This window comes from Manis pentadactyla, chromosome 11 (assembly GCF_030020395.1).
Source record: "Manis pentadactyla isolate mManPen7 chromosome 11, mManPen7.hap1, whole genome shotgun sequence".
Taxonomy (NCBI): Eukaryota; Metazoa; Chordata; class Mammalia; order Pholidota; family Manidae; genus Manis; species Manis pentadactyla.
This window is the reverse complement of record NC_080029.1, coordinates 33,090,272-33,106,827: the sequence shown is the minus strand read 5'-3', so window position 1 is coordinate 33,106,827 and position 16,556 is coordinate 33,090,272. Positions and strand designations below refer to the sequence as shown.

The 16,556-nt window shown below is 41.1% G+C and overlaps 1 protein-coding gene across 4 annotated transcripts in view; it reads left to right on the top strand.

Moving 5' to 3' along the window:
- Positions 1-16,556, top strand: part of RAD51B (RAD51 paralog B) — a 589,871-nt gene that overhangs the window by 405,991 nt on the left and 167,324 nt on the right. For all 4 annotated transcript variants that reach the window (XR_008992458.1, XR_008992457.1, XM_057488368.1 and 1 more), the window contains exon 8: positions 14,827-14,923. Coding sequence is in view for 2 of the 4 variants with exons in the window: in XM_057488368.1 (XP_057344351.1) it covers positions 14,827-14,923 (97 nt within the window). In the remaining 2 variants the exon portion in view is untranslated. The remainder of the gene's footprint in view (positions 1-14,826; positions 14,924-16,556) is intronic.

Here is a 16,556-nt window from a genome sequence, read left to right as displayed (position 1 = left end):
TAGGTTATTATATTGATGTCATTTATTTAAGTATGGATACAGGCAGCATTGCTTCAGCTCCCAACCCTACTCCCCCACCTCCCTTTTTTAAAAAATAACATATAACACAATATCACTTCTTTGAGGACATCAAATAAATGGCTTTTGTTCAGAAGTATATCTGATGAGGCTGCTGCTTTGGAAATTTGTTCCTAGGCAGACCTCTTGACCTCCTTTTGAAAAGAGAGTGAATGAATGTTGCTATCATTTTATGCCATAGATCCACTCTGGAGATGGAATTGGTTGCACACATCCAGTTACTGAGTTTGGAGAGCCCTTCATGGCATAGAGATGCAAGGAACCAGGCCACTGTTGGCTCCTCCTCCTCCTCTGGAGGTTTCTCAGAGGTGTGGTGAGACCAGAGGCCCTTCTTGGCTTCCACGCCTCCCTATGATAAGCCCCTGTACGTGTGGCTGGGGCTGGAGAGCAGCAAAGCCAGTGTTTATAGTCTGGACTCCCCCAAGAGCTGTATTTTCAGACCCCCGGGGAGCAAGTGACTCAACAGAACTGTTTTTTGGGTCTCATGAGTCTAACGAGGGGAAATCAGTTAATAGCAGCTGTCTGTGATGGCCTGATCACAGAGCTGTGTCTTTCTAATCCTCCTTGCAAATCAAAGAGAGGGGAATCCCCTGAGCCCAGGCATACACGTGAATAGAAAGCACCGTCAAGTAACAAAAACACCTAAAAAGGTCAGCAGAAACTCAGGGGGTTGTTGGAAATTCTCGTCCCCTGCCTCTCTGTGGGGCTCAGTAGGCAGAGGGAGGGGGTGAAGACTACCAACCAGACTGCACACCCAGGCGACTCAGGCACAGGAAATGTGCAGGGCGGCGAAGGCTGGGAGGAAGGCTTCTCTCCAGTCTGTGAACCTCAGAGCCATTGACAGTTTGGCCTTGTTCTTTGAGGAAGATAGGAGACAATTGGCCAGAAACCTTATTAGTCCTTGGCCAACTGCAGAATTGTACACAGTTGGCAAATGCACCATATGAAGTCACTGGGCACACACTGTTGCAGTTCAACAATGGCTCATGTCATTTCCTGCAGTGGGCCCGAGGTCACTGACAGGATGCTGCCGAGGTTGGGCTGAAGGTGGAAAGAGCACACCAGCCACTGTGTGTGGCCTTCTTACAACTGTGGCCCCATTTGAGACCCGGAACCAACACGTGTTAACCTCAGCCCTATCGGGGCCAGTGGAACAGTGTGCTGGCAGTGGAACCAGAGCTCTTCACGCCTACGTCTACGGCCCAGTAGCTGCCGGCCAGGGTTTCCATTGCATCCTCTTGCATGCACACCTCAGGAGAAGTAGGCCAAGGATACAGCCACCCTGCAAAGTTGCAGGGTTTTCTTGCATGTTTATTTTGGCCAAATGGCAGACACAGTTCTACCTCATTGCATTTCCTCTGAACTCGGTGGTGTAGGCAACGGCTAAAATGGGGTGGAAGCAGTGTTATTATCAATCCCTTTTTGACTGAGTGTATGTTTGTGTAAAGCCGTGGAGATTCCTTTCTCTTCATCTGTGTTGGCTCAGATCGAGCCAATATCTTCTTTAGGGACTCTCCTACGAGGCAGTGTTTCTCTAGTATTACCTGTGTATTTCACAATGAAATAAGAGGTGTGAATTTTGTCAAGATTGAAAGTATTCTCACCATAAACACAAAATTATTTCAAGTTTTCTCCCTCATTCTTCTTTTCCTCCTCCCCTCTCAGCTACTGCTGGTGGGCTCTGTGTAGGATGGATTTCTTCAGGTTGGAAATGTTGAGAATTGGTGATAATGGTAGAATAGTTGTGAGTACAACAGTAATGTGAATTGAAATGTGTATTTTTCATAGCAGCCTGCTGCATTTACTGTCATAATACATTCATTTTCTTCATATCTTTTGTGGACTCAACACTTTTGGGTACCGAGACATTCGGAGCATTTCCCAGAATTGCACAGCATGTCAGTGACAGAGTCAGAAACAAAAGGCAGGGTCCTTGACTCCCACAACAGTGTTTTCTTCAAGCCAAATTGAAGTTTGGTCTGTTTACCATAAATATTTTGAAAGGAAAATCCCCCACAGCCTTTCACATTTTCCCAGAAAACAACTGTCATGCAGACCTTCAAGCAGGCTGGAATGCTGAAAGCTTATCAGTTCTTTATTCTAGAACTGATAGTTGATATTCTGTGGGCTGAAGCTGAAGAAAAATAATTTTTTTTCCCTAACGGAATGATTTCTAATTTTCCAGAGCTTGGCAAAAAAAAAACTAGGCCAGTGAATAGTGAAAGCAGATTTGTGACACTCAAACTCTAAAATATTTGGTCGGACTTTTCCTCACAGTAAGTATTGGATATTCTCAGAGCTGGAAGAGATGGGAAGGGCATGTGATGGGAAGTTGTAGGGGGGAAGCATGAGTCTGCAAGTGTGGCCCTCCAGACCTGCCCTTGGGGAGACTCACCCTGTCCCCGCACTCCACCCAGAGCACCCTGCCCGCCCTTCTTGTCCTCCCTCTGCCTCTTGCCCTCCCCTGTTTGCCCACCCTTCCCCTCCCACCCCCAGCTCCTATATAGCAGATGGGGTGGGGGCAGACACCGTCATGGTTGGGAAGCAGGAGGGGAGCATGCTGAAACCTACTCCAGGCCTTTCTCTCAGCCATGGTGATGAAAGGACTCAATGAACCTTAACAGTTTCTCACAGGAAAATTCCGGCCTCTGTCTTCTTAAAAGTATGGCATTCAGCAACCCTTAACAGAGATAGGATTAAAACTCAGAATTTCTGACTTGTCCGAGGCCTGTTTAGATAGAAAGGCTCAATCACTATCATATTTGACAATGAAGATCATCTTGGTACCAAAAGTAACATTTTTAAAAAGTGTACATTAAACCAGCCATTTTTAATACAAAGAGGAAAAAAAATTATGCCTTTAGAGCCACTGGGAAGCCAAGCCCTGTCATTTGGAGAGTGCTAGATTTGGCATCAGGCAGGCAGTGTGTGAGCAAGTCGGCTCCCACAGTGTCTCTGTCCCCATAGGTGCCCCTTCTGGAGCTGGCCTGGTCTCCCACTGGGCTACCTGTTTTCTTGGGAGCTGTATCAGGACAGTCAGTGTCCAGCCCTACTGGCCCAATTAAAGTGATTTTGATTCTCTTTGTGTTAGACTGTGGCAGGTTTCTGGCAGGGAGTGGGTGGCAGGAAAAAACAGATGTTCTTATGGATATGGAAATGGTGCCTGAGGTTGCCACATGATTCCCGTAGCTCAGCCTACCCCTTAGACTCTGTTTTACATAGACACGGGTTCCATGAAGAGCTTTTGTTTTCAAGCCTACTGTGGGTCTCAGAAGCAATGAGCCACATGCATCTTGGGCCACTGAAAAACACCAAAAAGCTAAAGAGAATTCAGCTAAGATTGCCTCAAATGCTTGACACCGATAGAAGCTGAAGCCATTTACCTACTTGATTTATGGCTATTAGTGGCAGAATCCAAAAGGAATCTTGTTATAGAATTAGGCTTGTTAAAGTGTTAAAATGTAAAATTTTGATAATCTCCTCATGTATTTTTGGATCGTAGATCCCTTTGTTTATTACTTTTAGAAAGCAAATTCTCTGGGCCAGAAATGAAGGCCTGGAGAAGGCACCCATCTGTGGGTCCAAGCCGAGAGTTCCCCTCCCCTCTCCTCTGCCCAGTCCTTCTTAGGAGGGAAAGAGGACAGGGTAGCCTGCAAACCCCTCTTCCTTTCTGAACTACTGATCTCAGGCAGGTGACTCTAGTTCACTCTGTGGAAGGTGGGGATTACAAAATTGCCTCTCACCTCCCCGACAGAAAGCTAAATGAGGGCATGTGCCATATTCTTAGGTCCTAAAAAACTCTGTACATAGTGAGTTATTGTTTTGCTGACCATGAATATCTCTCTGCTGACCTAACAGGGCCAGATATACTATCCTAACCTATTCTGTCCCTGACTGACCACAAACTCCCTCTTTTCTGTCACCTTCTAAGAGTTAAATAAAAGGGATCTTCTTCCATCAAAGGCTGTGCCTTTAGGCCTGACAGTCCTCACTGATTTTTCCAGGGCTGTCCCTTTATCTCTTCTGTCCACCATTTTCCAGTACGCACCATGGGCTGGAAGATACTCTGTGGCTAGTGCGGAGACCCTAGCAAAGATACTTCTAATACATCAGTGTTGGGTAGATCAGCCTAGACCCACAGAGTGGCCTGTAAAGCAGAAGGTATTCTGGATCAGGAGCAGGAGGTGCAAATGGGATGTACGTAGAGTCCAAATGTAGTCTGGTCATTCATAGTTGAAGAAAGATGGGTCAACTGAAGGCATGTGGTCCCCACAGAGAGTAGTGGAGAGCAGAGCTGAATTGGTCGGCGGACTCCAGCCTCACCCCTTGGGGCCGATGGTTTCTTCGGTCCGGTTTATTCTGTTGCCTCTTGTCTCCTGGTACTTTCTCTCCTAAGCTACTTTTTTGATACTTGGTGGAAACTTTTTTGTTTGTGTGTTCGTTGTTTTTTTTCTAATCCCCAGGACCTTCTGCCTTGTGACCAAAATGGCCACCCAACTGCCTTACTAGTTCATCTGGTCTTTAACTGGTTCCTGTTTCTCCATCTCTTTTCTGTAGCTTATAATGTAAGTCCTGCTCTCTGGAAAAGCAGGACCTATTGGGTCATTTATGAATCCATACCCTGAAGTCTCTTCTTCTCTAGAAAGCTTCACTGTTTCCTTAAACTGAGCATAGATGGTGAACTACAGTATACAGAAGGGTTGAATAGGATGCATTTAGACTTGCTAGACAATGCAAGGGAAAACTTAGAACCCAGGAGCATGAGATTTGAAGGGGAAAATCTCATCCTCCGTTTGCCTTGGGAGAGGAGCACTCAAAATGAGACTTAAGGTCTATGTGACATGACATGAGGGATCATTTCTAGTTCAAATGTACCTGGAGCATCTTGCAGCCAAGCGGGCAGTACAAGGGAGCTGTGGGAGTAGGTGGTCTCTCTGTATATAAATCAAATGGAGACAATATAATTATATAAAGTTAGTTTATATATATAGGGCTACCTGCTTCCCCCAGTAGGTTGATTATTCTCCCTCCTGAAGAGTAAACTTTAAGCAGATTCCATCTTCTGGCTTCGTGTGAAATCATGACCATTAAAAAAACCCATCTTCCCCTTAGCCCAGGAGTCCCACTCTGGACTTTGGATTTGTAGTTGATGGTAGCAGGGGTGTGTTGCATGTTCTAAGTAAGCTATACTGTTAGAGAAATGGCAAAATAGAAGATGCAATTTCAGTTAAATTTTTGTTGCTTTCTGAACATAACTGCAGATATTTGTTCTTAGCAGTAGCCATATGCCAGCAGAAGGGAATCAGGCATGGGTTTTCTGTCTAAACGAACAAGGTATACATCAGCAAAGGAGAACTACAGACAATGATAGTGACTAACATTAAGCATTTACCAGTAGTCAGGTACAGTGCTAGGGACTTTATATGCAGTACCCAGTTCAGTGAAACCCTGTGAGTCAAGTGTTATCATACCTGAGGTGTTATGAAACTTGCCCAATGCCACAGAGCTAGTAAATGGTAGAACCCAGGATCTTAACTCAAGTCTGTCTGATTTCCAAGCCTGCACTCTAACTACTGGGCAAACTGATCTTGCATGAATTTATCACCAAGCAGCAGAAGCCCCAGTCTTCCCAGTGGAGCAACGCAGCAGGAAAGCCCTTCTGAAGTGTCAGTCAGAACTCATTTTTGGAGACCAGATAGTGTTAAGACTCCACTTATAACTTGTAACAGTATTTTATATGTTATTTTAAGAGTGTAGTTTTCTAGATATCCTCAGAGGACAGCCTTCTGTTGCCTTTTGCCCAAGTTGTGATTATTAGTAATCAATGCTATTTGGAAATGTTTCCACTCCATCATTTTGCTGAACATGGATTTAGTAAACCCCAACAATTTAGTAAGAAGGTGCAATTACCAGACTCCTGAGTTCGGTTGCTAGGCTTCCCGTCAGTGGTTTGGCTCTGGCTCTCCCAACTCATGATGAAAAGGGAGAAGATTAGTAGCAAAGGCCTGAGAAGCATGTTTTCCTGCCACTGGAGAGTGAAAATGTTTTCTTCTCCATTCACTCTTCCATTGCAAGTGGAAATGGGCTGGGTATCATCTGAGGTACATCAGCACTTTGATTTGGGGCTCTGCAGGGTATAATGTTAAGTTCTACACAGTAAAACCATCATCTCAGTACAAGTATAGAAACAGTGAAATAATCATGAAATTGAGAAAATTTCGTCTGAATTTTTTAGTAAAGGCCTTATCTTTTAACTAGCAAGTTTCTAAAGAAGATGTACAGTGCCTTTACCTCTCTATTTTCCCTGTATGTAGGGTGATGTGCTTTGCATGATAGGTATTCAATCATTTTTTTCCTCATTACTGTTAGCATATCACAAGAGTTCTATTAATTTTCACATCATCTTTTAGAAGAATCCTCTAAAAAATAGAGCTTACCTATTTAGATCTCTCACAAGCTTCACATTTTTCTTACCACCATGACAGACAGATACATTGTTTTGTTCATTGGTGGATAAAGCACAGAGTTTTTCAAAGCAATGCTAATCTCTTATTGACCTTTTTTTTTTTAGGTGAGATTTGATTTTTTTTAAATTAAGGTGTTGATATACACTCTTATGAAGGTTTCACAAGGAAAACAATGTGGTTATTACATTCACCCCTATTATCAAGTTCCCCCAATACCCCATTGTAGTCACTGTCCATCAGTGTAGTAAGATGCCACAGAGCCCTATTTGTCTTCTCTGAGCTACACTGTCCTTCCCGTTGATCCCACACACATCATGTGCACCAATCACGATACCCCACAATCCCCTTCTCCCTCCCTCCCCCACCCCTCCTCTTTGGTAACCACTAGTCCCTTCTTGGAGTCTATGAGTCTTCTGCTATTTTGTTCCTTCAGTTTTGCTTCATTGTTATACTCCACAAATGAGGGAAAAGTTTTGGTATTTGTCTTTCTCTGTCTGACTTATTTCACTGAGCATAATACCCTCCAGCTCCATCCATGTTAACTCAAATGGTAGTATTTGTTTCTTTCTTAAGGCTGAATAGTATTCCATTGTGTATATGTACCACATCTTCTTTATCCATTCATCTACTGATGGACACTTAGGTTGCTTCTATATCTTGGCTATTGTAAATAGTGCTGTGATAAACATAGGGATGAATATGTCTTTTTGAATCTGAGAAGTTGTTTTCTTTGGGTAAATTCCTAGGAGTGGAATTCCCAGGTCAAATGATTTTTCTATTTTTAGTTTTTTGAGGGACCTTCATATTGCTTTCCACAATGGTTGAACTAGTTTACATTCCCACCAGCAGTGTAGGAGGGTTCCCCTTTCTCCACATCCTCACCAGCATTTGTTGTTCCTAGTCTTTTCTATGTTGGCCACCCTAACTGGTGTAAGGTGATATCACGTTGTGGTTTTTATTTGCATTTCCCTAATAATTTGCGATGTGGAGCACCTTTTCATGTGCTGTTCGCATCTGAATTTCTTCTTTGGAGAATTGTCTGTTCATATCCTCTGCCCATTTTTAATCGGGTTATTTGCTTTTTGGGTGTTGAGGCATGTGAGTTCTTTATATATTTTTGATGTTAACCCCTTGTCGGTTATGGCATTTGCAAATATATTCTCCCATATTGTAGGATGCCTTTTTGCTCTGCTGATGTGTCCTTTGCTGTACTGAAGTTTTTTTAGCATGATGTAGTCCCATTTGTTCATTTTTTATTTTGTTTCCCTTGTGTGAGGAGATGTGTTCAGGAAAAAGTTGCCTATGTTTATGTTCAAGAGATTTTTGCCTGTATTTTCTTCTAAGAGTTTTATGGTTTCATGACTTACATTCAGGTCTTTGATCCATTTTGAGTTTACTTTTGTGTATGGGGTTATACAGTAATCTAGATTCATTCTCTTGCATGTAGCTGTCCAGTTTTGCCAACTCCCGTTGTTGAAGAGGCTGTCATTTCTCCATTGTATATCCATGGCTCCTTTATCATATATTAATTGGGTTTATATCAGTGCTCTCTAGTCTGATCCAGTGGTGTATGGGTCTGTTCTTATGCCAGTACCAAATTGTCTTGATTACTGTGGCTTTGTAGTAGAGCTTGAACTTGGGGAGCATAATCCCCCCACTTTATTCTTCCTTCTCAGGATGGCTTTGGCTATCCAGGGTCTTTTGTGGTTCCATATGAATTTTAGAATGATTTGCTCTAGTTCATTGAAGAATGCTGTTGGTATTTTGATAGGGATTGCATTGAATCTGTAGATTGCTTTAGACAGGATGGCCATTTTGACAATATTAATGCTTCCTATCCATGAGCACGGGATGTGTTTCCATTTATTGGTATCTTCTTTAATTTCTCTCATGAGTGTCTTGTAGTTTTCAGAGTATAAGTCTTTCACTTCCTTGGTTCGGTTTTTTCCTAGGTATTTTATTCCTTCTGATGAAATTATGAATGGAATTGTTTTCCTGATTTCTCTTTCTGCTAATTCATCATTAGTGTATAAGAATGCAACAGATTTCTATGTATTAATTTTTTATCCCACAACTTTGCTGAATTCAGATATTAGATCTAGTAGTTTGGGAGTGGATTCTTTATGGTTTGTTATATACAATATCATGTCATCTGCAAACAGGGACAGTCTTCTTTACCAATCTGGATGCCTTTTATTTCTTTGTGTTGTATGATTGCCATGGCTAGGAACTCCAGAACTATGTTGAATAAAAGTGGATAGAGGGAGTATCCTTGTCTTGTTCCCAGACTTGAAGGAAAAGCTTTCAGCTTCTTGCTGTTAAGTATGATGTTGGCTGTGGGTTTGTCATATATGGCCTTTATTATGTTGAGGTACTTGCCCTCTATACCCATTTTGTTGAGAGTTTTTATCATGAATGGATGTTGAATTTTGTAGAATGCTTTTTCAGCATCTATGGAGATGATCATGTGGTTTTTGTCCTTTTTGTTAATATGGTGGATGATGTTGATGGGTTTTCGAATATTCTACCATTCTTGCAACCCTGCAATAAATCCTTCTTGATCATGGTGTATGATCCTCTTGATGTATTTTTGAATTTAGTTTGCTAATATTTTGTTGAGTATTTTTGCATCTGTGTTCATCAAGTATATTGGTCTGTAGTTTCCTTTTTTGGGGTTTCTTTGCCTGGTTTTGGTATTAGAGTGATGCTGGCTTCATAGAATGAGTTTAGAAGTATTCCCTCCTCTTCTATGTTTTGGAAAACTTTAAGGAGGATGGGTATTAGGTCTTCTCCAAATGTTTGATAAAATTCAGCAGTGAAATCATCTGGTCCAGGGATTTTGTTCTTAGGTAGTTTTTTGATTGCCAATTCAATTTCATTGCTGGTAATTGGTCTATTCAGATTTTTTGTTTCTTCCTGGGTCAGCCTTGGAAGGTTGTATTTTTCTAGAAAGTTGTCTGATTCTTCTGGGTTATCCAGTCTGTTAGCGTATAATTTTTCATAGTGTTCTCTAATAGTTCTTTGTATTTCTGTGGCATCCATAGTGATTTTTCCTTTCTCATTTCTGATTGTGTTTATGTGTGTAGACTCTCTTTTTTTCTTGATAAGTCTGGCTAGGAGTTTATCTATTTTGTTTATTTTCTCAAAGAACCAGCTCCTTTCATTTATTTTTTCTATTGTTTTATTCTTCTCGATTTTATTTATTTCTGCTGTAATCTTTATTATATCCCTCCTTCTACTGATTTTGGGCCTCATTTGTTCTTCTTTTTCTAGTTTTGTTAATTGTGAGTTTAGAGTGTTCATATGGGATTGTTCTTCTTTCCTGAGGTAGGCCTGTATTGCAATAAACTTCCCTCCTGGCACCACCTTCGCTACGTCCCACAGATTTTGTGGTGTTGAATTATTGTTGTTATTTCTCTCCATATATAGCCTGATCTCTGTTTTTATTTGGTCATTGATCCATTGATTATTTAGGAGCATGTTCTGAAGCCTTCATGTATTTGTGGGCTTTTTCATTTTCTTTGTGTAATTTATTTCTAGTTTAATACCTTTGTGGTCTGAGAAGCTCGTTGGTACAATTTCAATCTTTGAATTTACTGAGGCTCTTTTTGTGGCCTAGTATATGATCTACTCTTGAAAATGTTCCATGTGCACTTGAGAAGAATGTGTATTCTGTTGCTTTTGGATGGAGTGTTCTGTAGATGTCTGTTAGGTCCAACTGTTCTAATGTGTTGTTCAGTGCCTCTGTCTTCTTATTTATTTTCTGTCTGGTTGATCTGTCCTTTGGAGTGAGTGTTGTGTTGAAGTCTCCTAAAATGAATGCATTGCATTCTATTTCCCCCTTTAATTCTGTTAGTATTTGTTTCACATATGTAGGTATCCTGTGTTGGGTGCATATATATTTATAATGGTTATATCCTCTTGTTGGACTGACCCCTTTATTATTATGTAATGTCCTTCTTTGTGTCTTGTTTCTTTGTTTGTTTTGAAGTCTATTTTGTCTGATACAAGTACTGTAACTCCTGCTTTTTCTCCCTATTAGTTGCATGAAATATCTTTTTCTATCCCTTTACTTTCAGTCCATGTATGTCTTTGGGTTTGAAGTGAGTCTCTTGTATGCAGTATATAGATGGGTCTTGTTTTTTTATCCATTCAGTGACTCTATGTCTTTTGATTGGTACATTCAGAACATTTACATTTAGGGTGACTATCAATAGGTATGTACTTATTGCCATTGCAGGCTTTAGATTTGTGGTTACCAAATGTTCAAGGGTAATTCCCTTACTATCTCACAGTCTAATTTAACTCACTTAGTATGCTATTACAAACACAACCTAAAGGTCCTTTTTTTTTTTTACTCCTTTTTCTTCCTCCTCCATTCTTTATATATTAGGTATCATATTCTGTACTCTTTATCTATCTCTTGATTGGCTTTGGAGATAATTGATTTGATTTTGCTTTGCTTTGTAATTAATTATTCTACTTTCTTTACTGTATATTTATTTCCCCTGGTGACAGCTATTTAGCCTTAGGAACACTTCTATCTATAGCAATCCCTCCAAAATGCACTGTAGTCATGGTTTGTGGGAGGTAAATTCTCTCAGCTTTTGCTTATCTGAAAATTATTTAATCCCTCTTTCAAATTTAAATGATAATCTTGCCAGGTAAAGTATTCTTGATTCAAGGCGCTTCTGCTTCATTGTATTAAATATATCATGCCACTCCCTTCTGGACTATAAGGTTTCTGTTGAGAAATCTGATGATAGCCTGATGGGTTTTCCTTTGTAGGTGATCTTTTTTCTCTCTCTAGCTGCTTTTAAAAGTCTGTCCTTATCCTTGATCTTTGCCATTTTAATTATTATATGTCTTGTTTTCGTCTTCCTTGTGTCCCTTGTATTGGGAGATCTGTGCACCTCCATGGCCTGGGAGACTATCTCCTTCCCCAAATTGGGGAAGTTTTCAGCAATTACCTCCTCAATGACACTTTCTATCCATTTTTCTCTCCCTTCTTCTTTTGGTACCCCTAGAATGCAAATCACAAAGTTCTCTCAATTTTCTTTCATTCCTAGAGATCCTTTTTTCTCTCTGTGCCTCCACTTCTTTGTATTCCTCTTCTCTAATTTCTATTCCATTTACCATCTTTTCTACTACATTTAATCTGCTTTTAAATCCCTTCATTGTATGTTTCATTTCAGATATGGAATTTCTTAATGATTGAATCTCCATCCTAAATTTGTCCCTGAGTTCTTGAATATTTTTCTGTACCTCAATGAGCATGTTTATGCTTTTTATTTTGAACTCTCTTTCAGGAAGATTGGTGAGTTCAGTTTCACTTCAGCCTTTTTCTGGTGTTTGTGAGATTTTGGTCTGAACCAGTTTCCTTTGACATTTCATATTTGTATGTGGTGCCCTCTAATGCCCAGAAGTTCTAGTCTCTGGAGCTGCTCAGCCCCTGAAGTGATGTCAGGAGTTCACATGGGAGTGGCACTGGTGCCTGGCAGGAGTAAAGAGCTATTTTCTCCTTCCCAGGTGCAGTGTCTCTCTCCACTGTCAGAACCAGTGGGCCGAGCACAGAGGTGTAAGCCTCTGTGCTTTGCATTTGTAGCTGCCATAGGTGCAGCCTCCCTCTGGCTGGCCTGATGCCAGGGCAGGGACTGCCAGATTGCAAGCCTGTACTGGCAGGCCAGGTAAAAAGTGCAGCAGACTGTGTATCACAGTGGGAGGCTTTGGAGCTGAGCAGCCAGTCAGGGTGATGGAGCACCTGGAGCTCCTGAAAGTTCCCAACCTGCTGAGCAGAGCACACCCAGTCAATTTTGTCCACCTATCCCTTCTCCCGCATAGCAAGTTCCATGCAGTCCCCACCCCTTCAGAAGCCCTCTCGCTGCTAGGAAGCCTCTCCAACCACCCACCTTTCCTTTGTCCCAGAGCAGCCGGATGTGGATCCCTGTCCTCCACAAATGGCTGGAATCTCAGTTTCTCCAAGTATTCTGCCTGTATTACCTTTCCAACCCCACTCATCTCCAGAGCACCATGCAATGTAGGTTTGTGCTCCCAGAGGAGATCTCCAGGGCTGGGTGGTTAGCAGTCCTAGGCTTCCACCCACTCCCTACTCTGTTTCTCTTCCTCCCACAGGTGAGCTGGGGTGTGGGAAGGGCTTGGGTCCCGCTGGCTCAAGGCTTTGGTATGTTACCCTGTTTCATGAGGTCTGCTCTTTTCTCCAGGTCTGTGCAGTCTGGCACAGACTTCTTTCCTGTTACTCTTTTAGGATTAGTTGTATTAACTGTATTTTCATATTATGTGTGGTTTTGGGAGGAGTTCTCTGTTTCACCTCTGATGCTGCCATCTTTCATCTCCACCCTCTTATTGGTCTTCTTTTAGGTATCTTTTTCTTACTGAGATTTTTACATACATCCTTTGCAATTAAGTAAAACTTAGGAAAGACTAAGATTGGTAGAAATGATTAGGTACTAAACTATATTCTGTTGTAGAGAATTGTGATTTAGTGTTCTATTATTAGATCCAATTGTCTGAAGCATGTGGCATATACTAATTTATTAACCTGTATAGTATCATAACAATTGTTTCCATTTATTGAATATTAATATGTGCCAGGCACTTTGTTACTGTACATTATGTTGATTATCATATTTAATTTTCATAACAATTCTATAAGATAGGCATTAGAATATAAACAGATAAACCCAAAGGTTTAAGTAACTTTCACAAGGTTCACAGTGTCAGAGGCAGAATTTGAACACAGGTTCATTGGACTCCAAAGCCCATGCCCTTTGGACATTACAAAGAGAAATGAACATCATTCCTTATTCATATTCCTGGATATGAATATTTGTTTCTTAAATGAGCAGGCTGTTATTTGACCATGTAAAGCCATTGTAAATGAAGTGATATCATATGCAATTTTTACCAGTCCAGATGAAAAGTTGCAATACAAAAGAACATGAGGGATAGGATCAGTAAATACTCAGTGGAACGCTGCAAAATGTGATCATCACTTAAGAGTGGCTAGAGACTCAAGAGCCTCCTTGGCACACAAAGAGCTTGTAAAGGTTGTCTTTGCTAATAGAGTACCTCTACCTTTATTTCCTTACCTAACCTCACCATTGTGCCCCTCCTCAACCCTCAGTTAAGCTGCCATTGGTATTGGATTGATAACGTCTTTGGTTCATTCAAGAGACAGCAACAGAGGTGTGGCTGAAGAGCTGGACAATGAAGAATGGAAACAATTCCTATTTCTGTTCAAATCAGGGTGGCAATAAAACCAGAGCCAGCCCTCAGGACAGACCAAGATGGTCTGACAGGGTGCTTATTCCAGATACTAAATGCCTGGTACATCAACAGGGATGTTTCCTCTGAGTGACCACGATGCTCAGTTTGTACCCGTGACGGGAACACTCAGACCTTGGAAAAAGCTTGTGGTGTTAGTCATGTTGCAGCTTTCCAGGAAAGAATCTGTATTTTATTCTTCCTTCAGGTTTCTAAACAATAAAGGAAATTCTGTAGATGGGGATTAAGAATACAAATGAGGATTCTTTGAAGAGAAAGAATAGTTTCTTAACTGAACCAAATGTGAAAATATTGTGTGGCATGGAACTGCATGCATTAGATAATTTGAGAGTCCTTTTTAGGAACTTTAAATGTTATGAACTTTATTTTGCATAAATAAGATTATATTAGTTTTCCCTTTAAATGAAGAGTGAGACTTTGGAGTTCTTTTGTTAGAATTCAACTAATTTAGAAGAACAGTGTTATTCCTTTATGGGTATATCTTACTCCAATTTCACAAATTTGGAAATAAAATTGTGACTTTTAAGTTAACAAGGAAGAAACCACAGGCATCCAAATTTTAAATGATGGCTTTTATTCAGCACTAATAATATCTTGGGTTGTAACTATAATCTTAAAATTTAAAGTTTGATAAAATATGTATGTACACACCTTATTTCTTTGGTTAGCCTTCTCTTATTTAACTAATATGACAACACCTCTCAATTTCAATTTATTTAGCATTTAGAAAGAATTGACTAGTGGTTTAAGCTCTGAAAAATGTCAGCCTGTTTCCTCCATTTTCTGTGTTTTGAATGACCTAGAGGCTTTGCTAGATATTCTGGCTTAAAGATAAAATTGATGAAAGTCAGAGCTAGAGTTTTCCTACCTGTGTACTTACCAGTCTTCCCCTAAACCACAGTCTTTTGATAGTTGTAATAATTAATTTGGCCTTCTCTCTCCTCCCCTCCCCTACCTTCTCCCTGTCTGTTCACAGGTTATCTTGACGAATCAAATTACAACCCATCTGAGCGGAGCCCCAGCTTCTCAGGCAGACCTGGTGTCTCCAGCTGATGATTTGTCCCTGTCTGAAGGTAAGAGATCTGTCCTAGAGGGTCTGAAACTTGACACTGACATACAGCCCCACTGCCTCTCCACCTCCTGTTGAGAGCTGGGAGATGGGGCTAATAGGCCCTGGCCAGTGAACCCCGCCGAAGCCTGGCAATTTGGGCTCAGCCACTTTTCCTGGCATCTGATCCTTTATTTTTAAACAGTCTCTTGCCCTGTCTGTAAGTGAGCTTCCTTTTTCACCCGACTGAGTGATCCTCACAGGCATCCATCACCTCTATCTTGAGGATTGTCACTCCTCTGGAGGCTGCTTTGGGTCCTTAGTATGAAGGCTAGTGAATTGCTCAATGGCTTTGTTTTTGAGACGGATGCTCAAAGGCTGGCTTTCCCACTGGTCCTATAGCAATTTGGCCTTTGGTTGGTGCTGGCTTATTTTTGGACTGGCAAAAAGGGTACACCAGCAGCATGCACTGGAGATGTGACATTCCTGACCACCTTTACAGAAAGATTAAGAAAAAATCTCCACATTGGTAAATCTGCAAAATTTTCTCCACCCTCTGATGCTAGCAAAGGTCAGGCTGTCTATAGTTTACGTAGCTAGGGAAATTACACCACAGAGCCAGTGGGTGGTTTCTAGTTTTATTGAAAGTTCTTACTTGACAGATTTCTGAGTTCTGCTAGTGGTAGTTAATTTCTCCCAGGGCAGGGCCCAGGCCCTTCTGCACTTCCCAGTTTCTGAGAATTATTCGTGGCAGAATATGTGGGACTTCTATGTCTAGCAAGGCTCCTTCCTGACTGCCCAGGTGGTCTTCTGGTTTATAGTTTCACAAATTGGAAGGCCCACACCTCTGCTTTTTGGTGGTCTTTTTCAGAGTGAAAACTAATTATTTACTTAAAAAAATTACAAAATGCTCTGCATGCCTAATTTCCACATCCAGTGATATATTCTCATGCCCCCATCACTGGGACTGAAATCCTGAGTCACTTACTGTTCCTCCCTCCTTACATGCTTTTCAACATCATGTCTTCCTGGTTCTTCTTTCCAAATATATATCTCCTCTGTACCCACTTTTTTGTAATTTGTATTGTGATCAGCTTACTAGATGCATGATTGGATTATTTTAATAAATTTCAAAATGGCCATCCCAACACCAGCCTCTACCATTTCCATTCTGCCACTACCAAATCAAACATTCCCAATCCAGCTTCCTTTTACTCTGTCGCTCTCCTACTCAGAAATTTTGAGCTTGCTGTGGTCCATTTTCTGAGAATGGGCTAAAATCAATAAAATTGATTTAAAAATACTCAGGATTTTATGGTTTGTTAGCTTGAAATCAGCCAAGGTGAAAGTATTTACACCATGGAAATCAGCAGGTGCTAAAAATCAGGTTTTTCCCTTTTTCTTTTCTTTTGCCTGGATCAGCTTCCAAAACACTCCTAGAGGAAGGTAATGTCTCTTAACTCCTCATAGTCTGTCCTTTCGTTCCTGTTCACCCTCGGTTCTTGCCATTACCTTAGGTGAAGCTCCTATACCAAGGGTACCAACTTTCTGCCTTCTACTCCCCGCTCCTGCCTCCCTGCTTCTGCAGAGACAGCTCATCACGCTCTCTCAAATGACATTTCCCTTTTCCACTTCTACTATGTCTTTCCTTCCCAAAT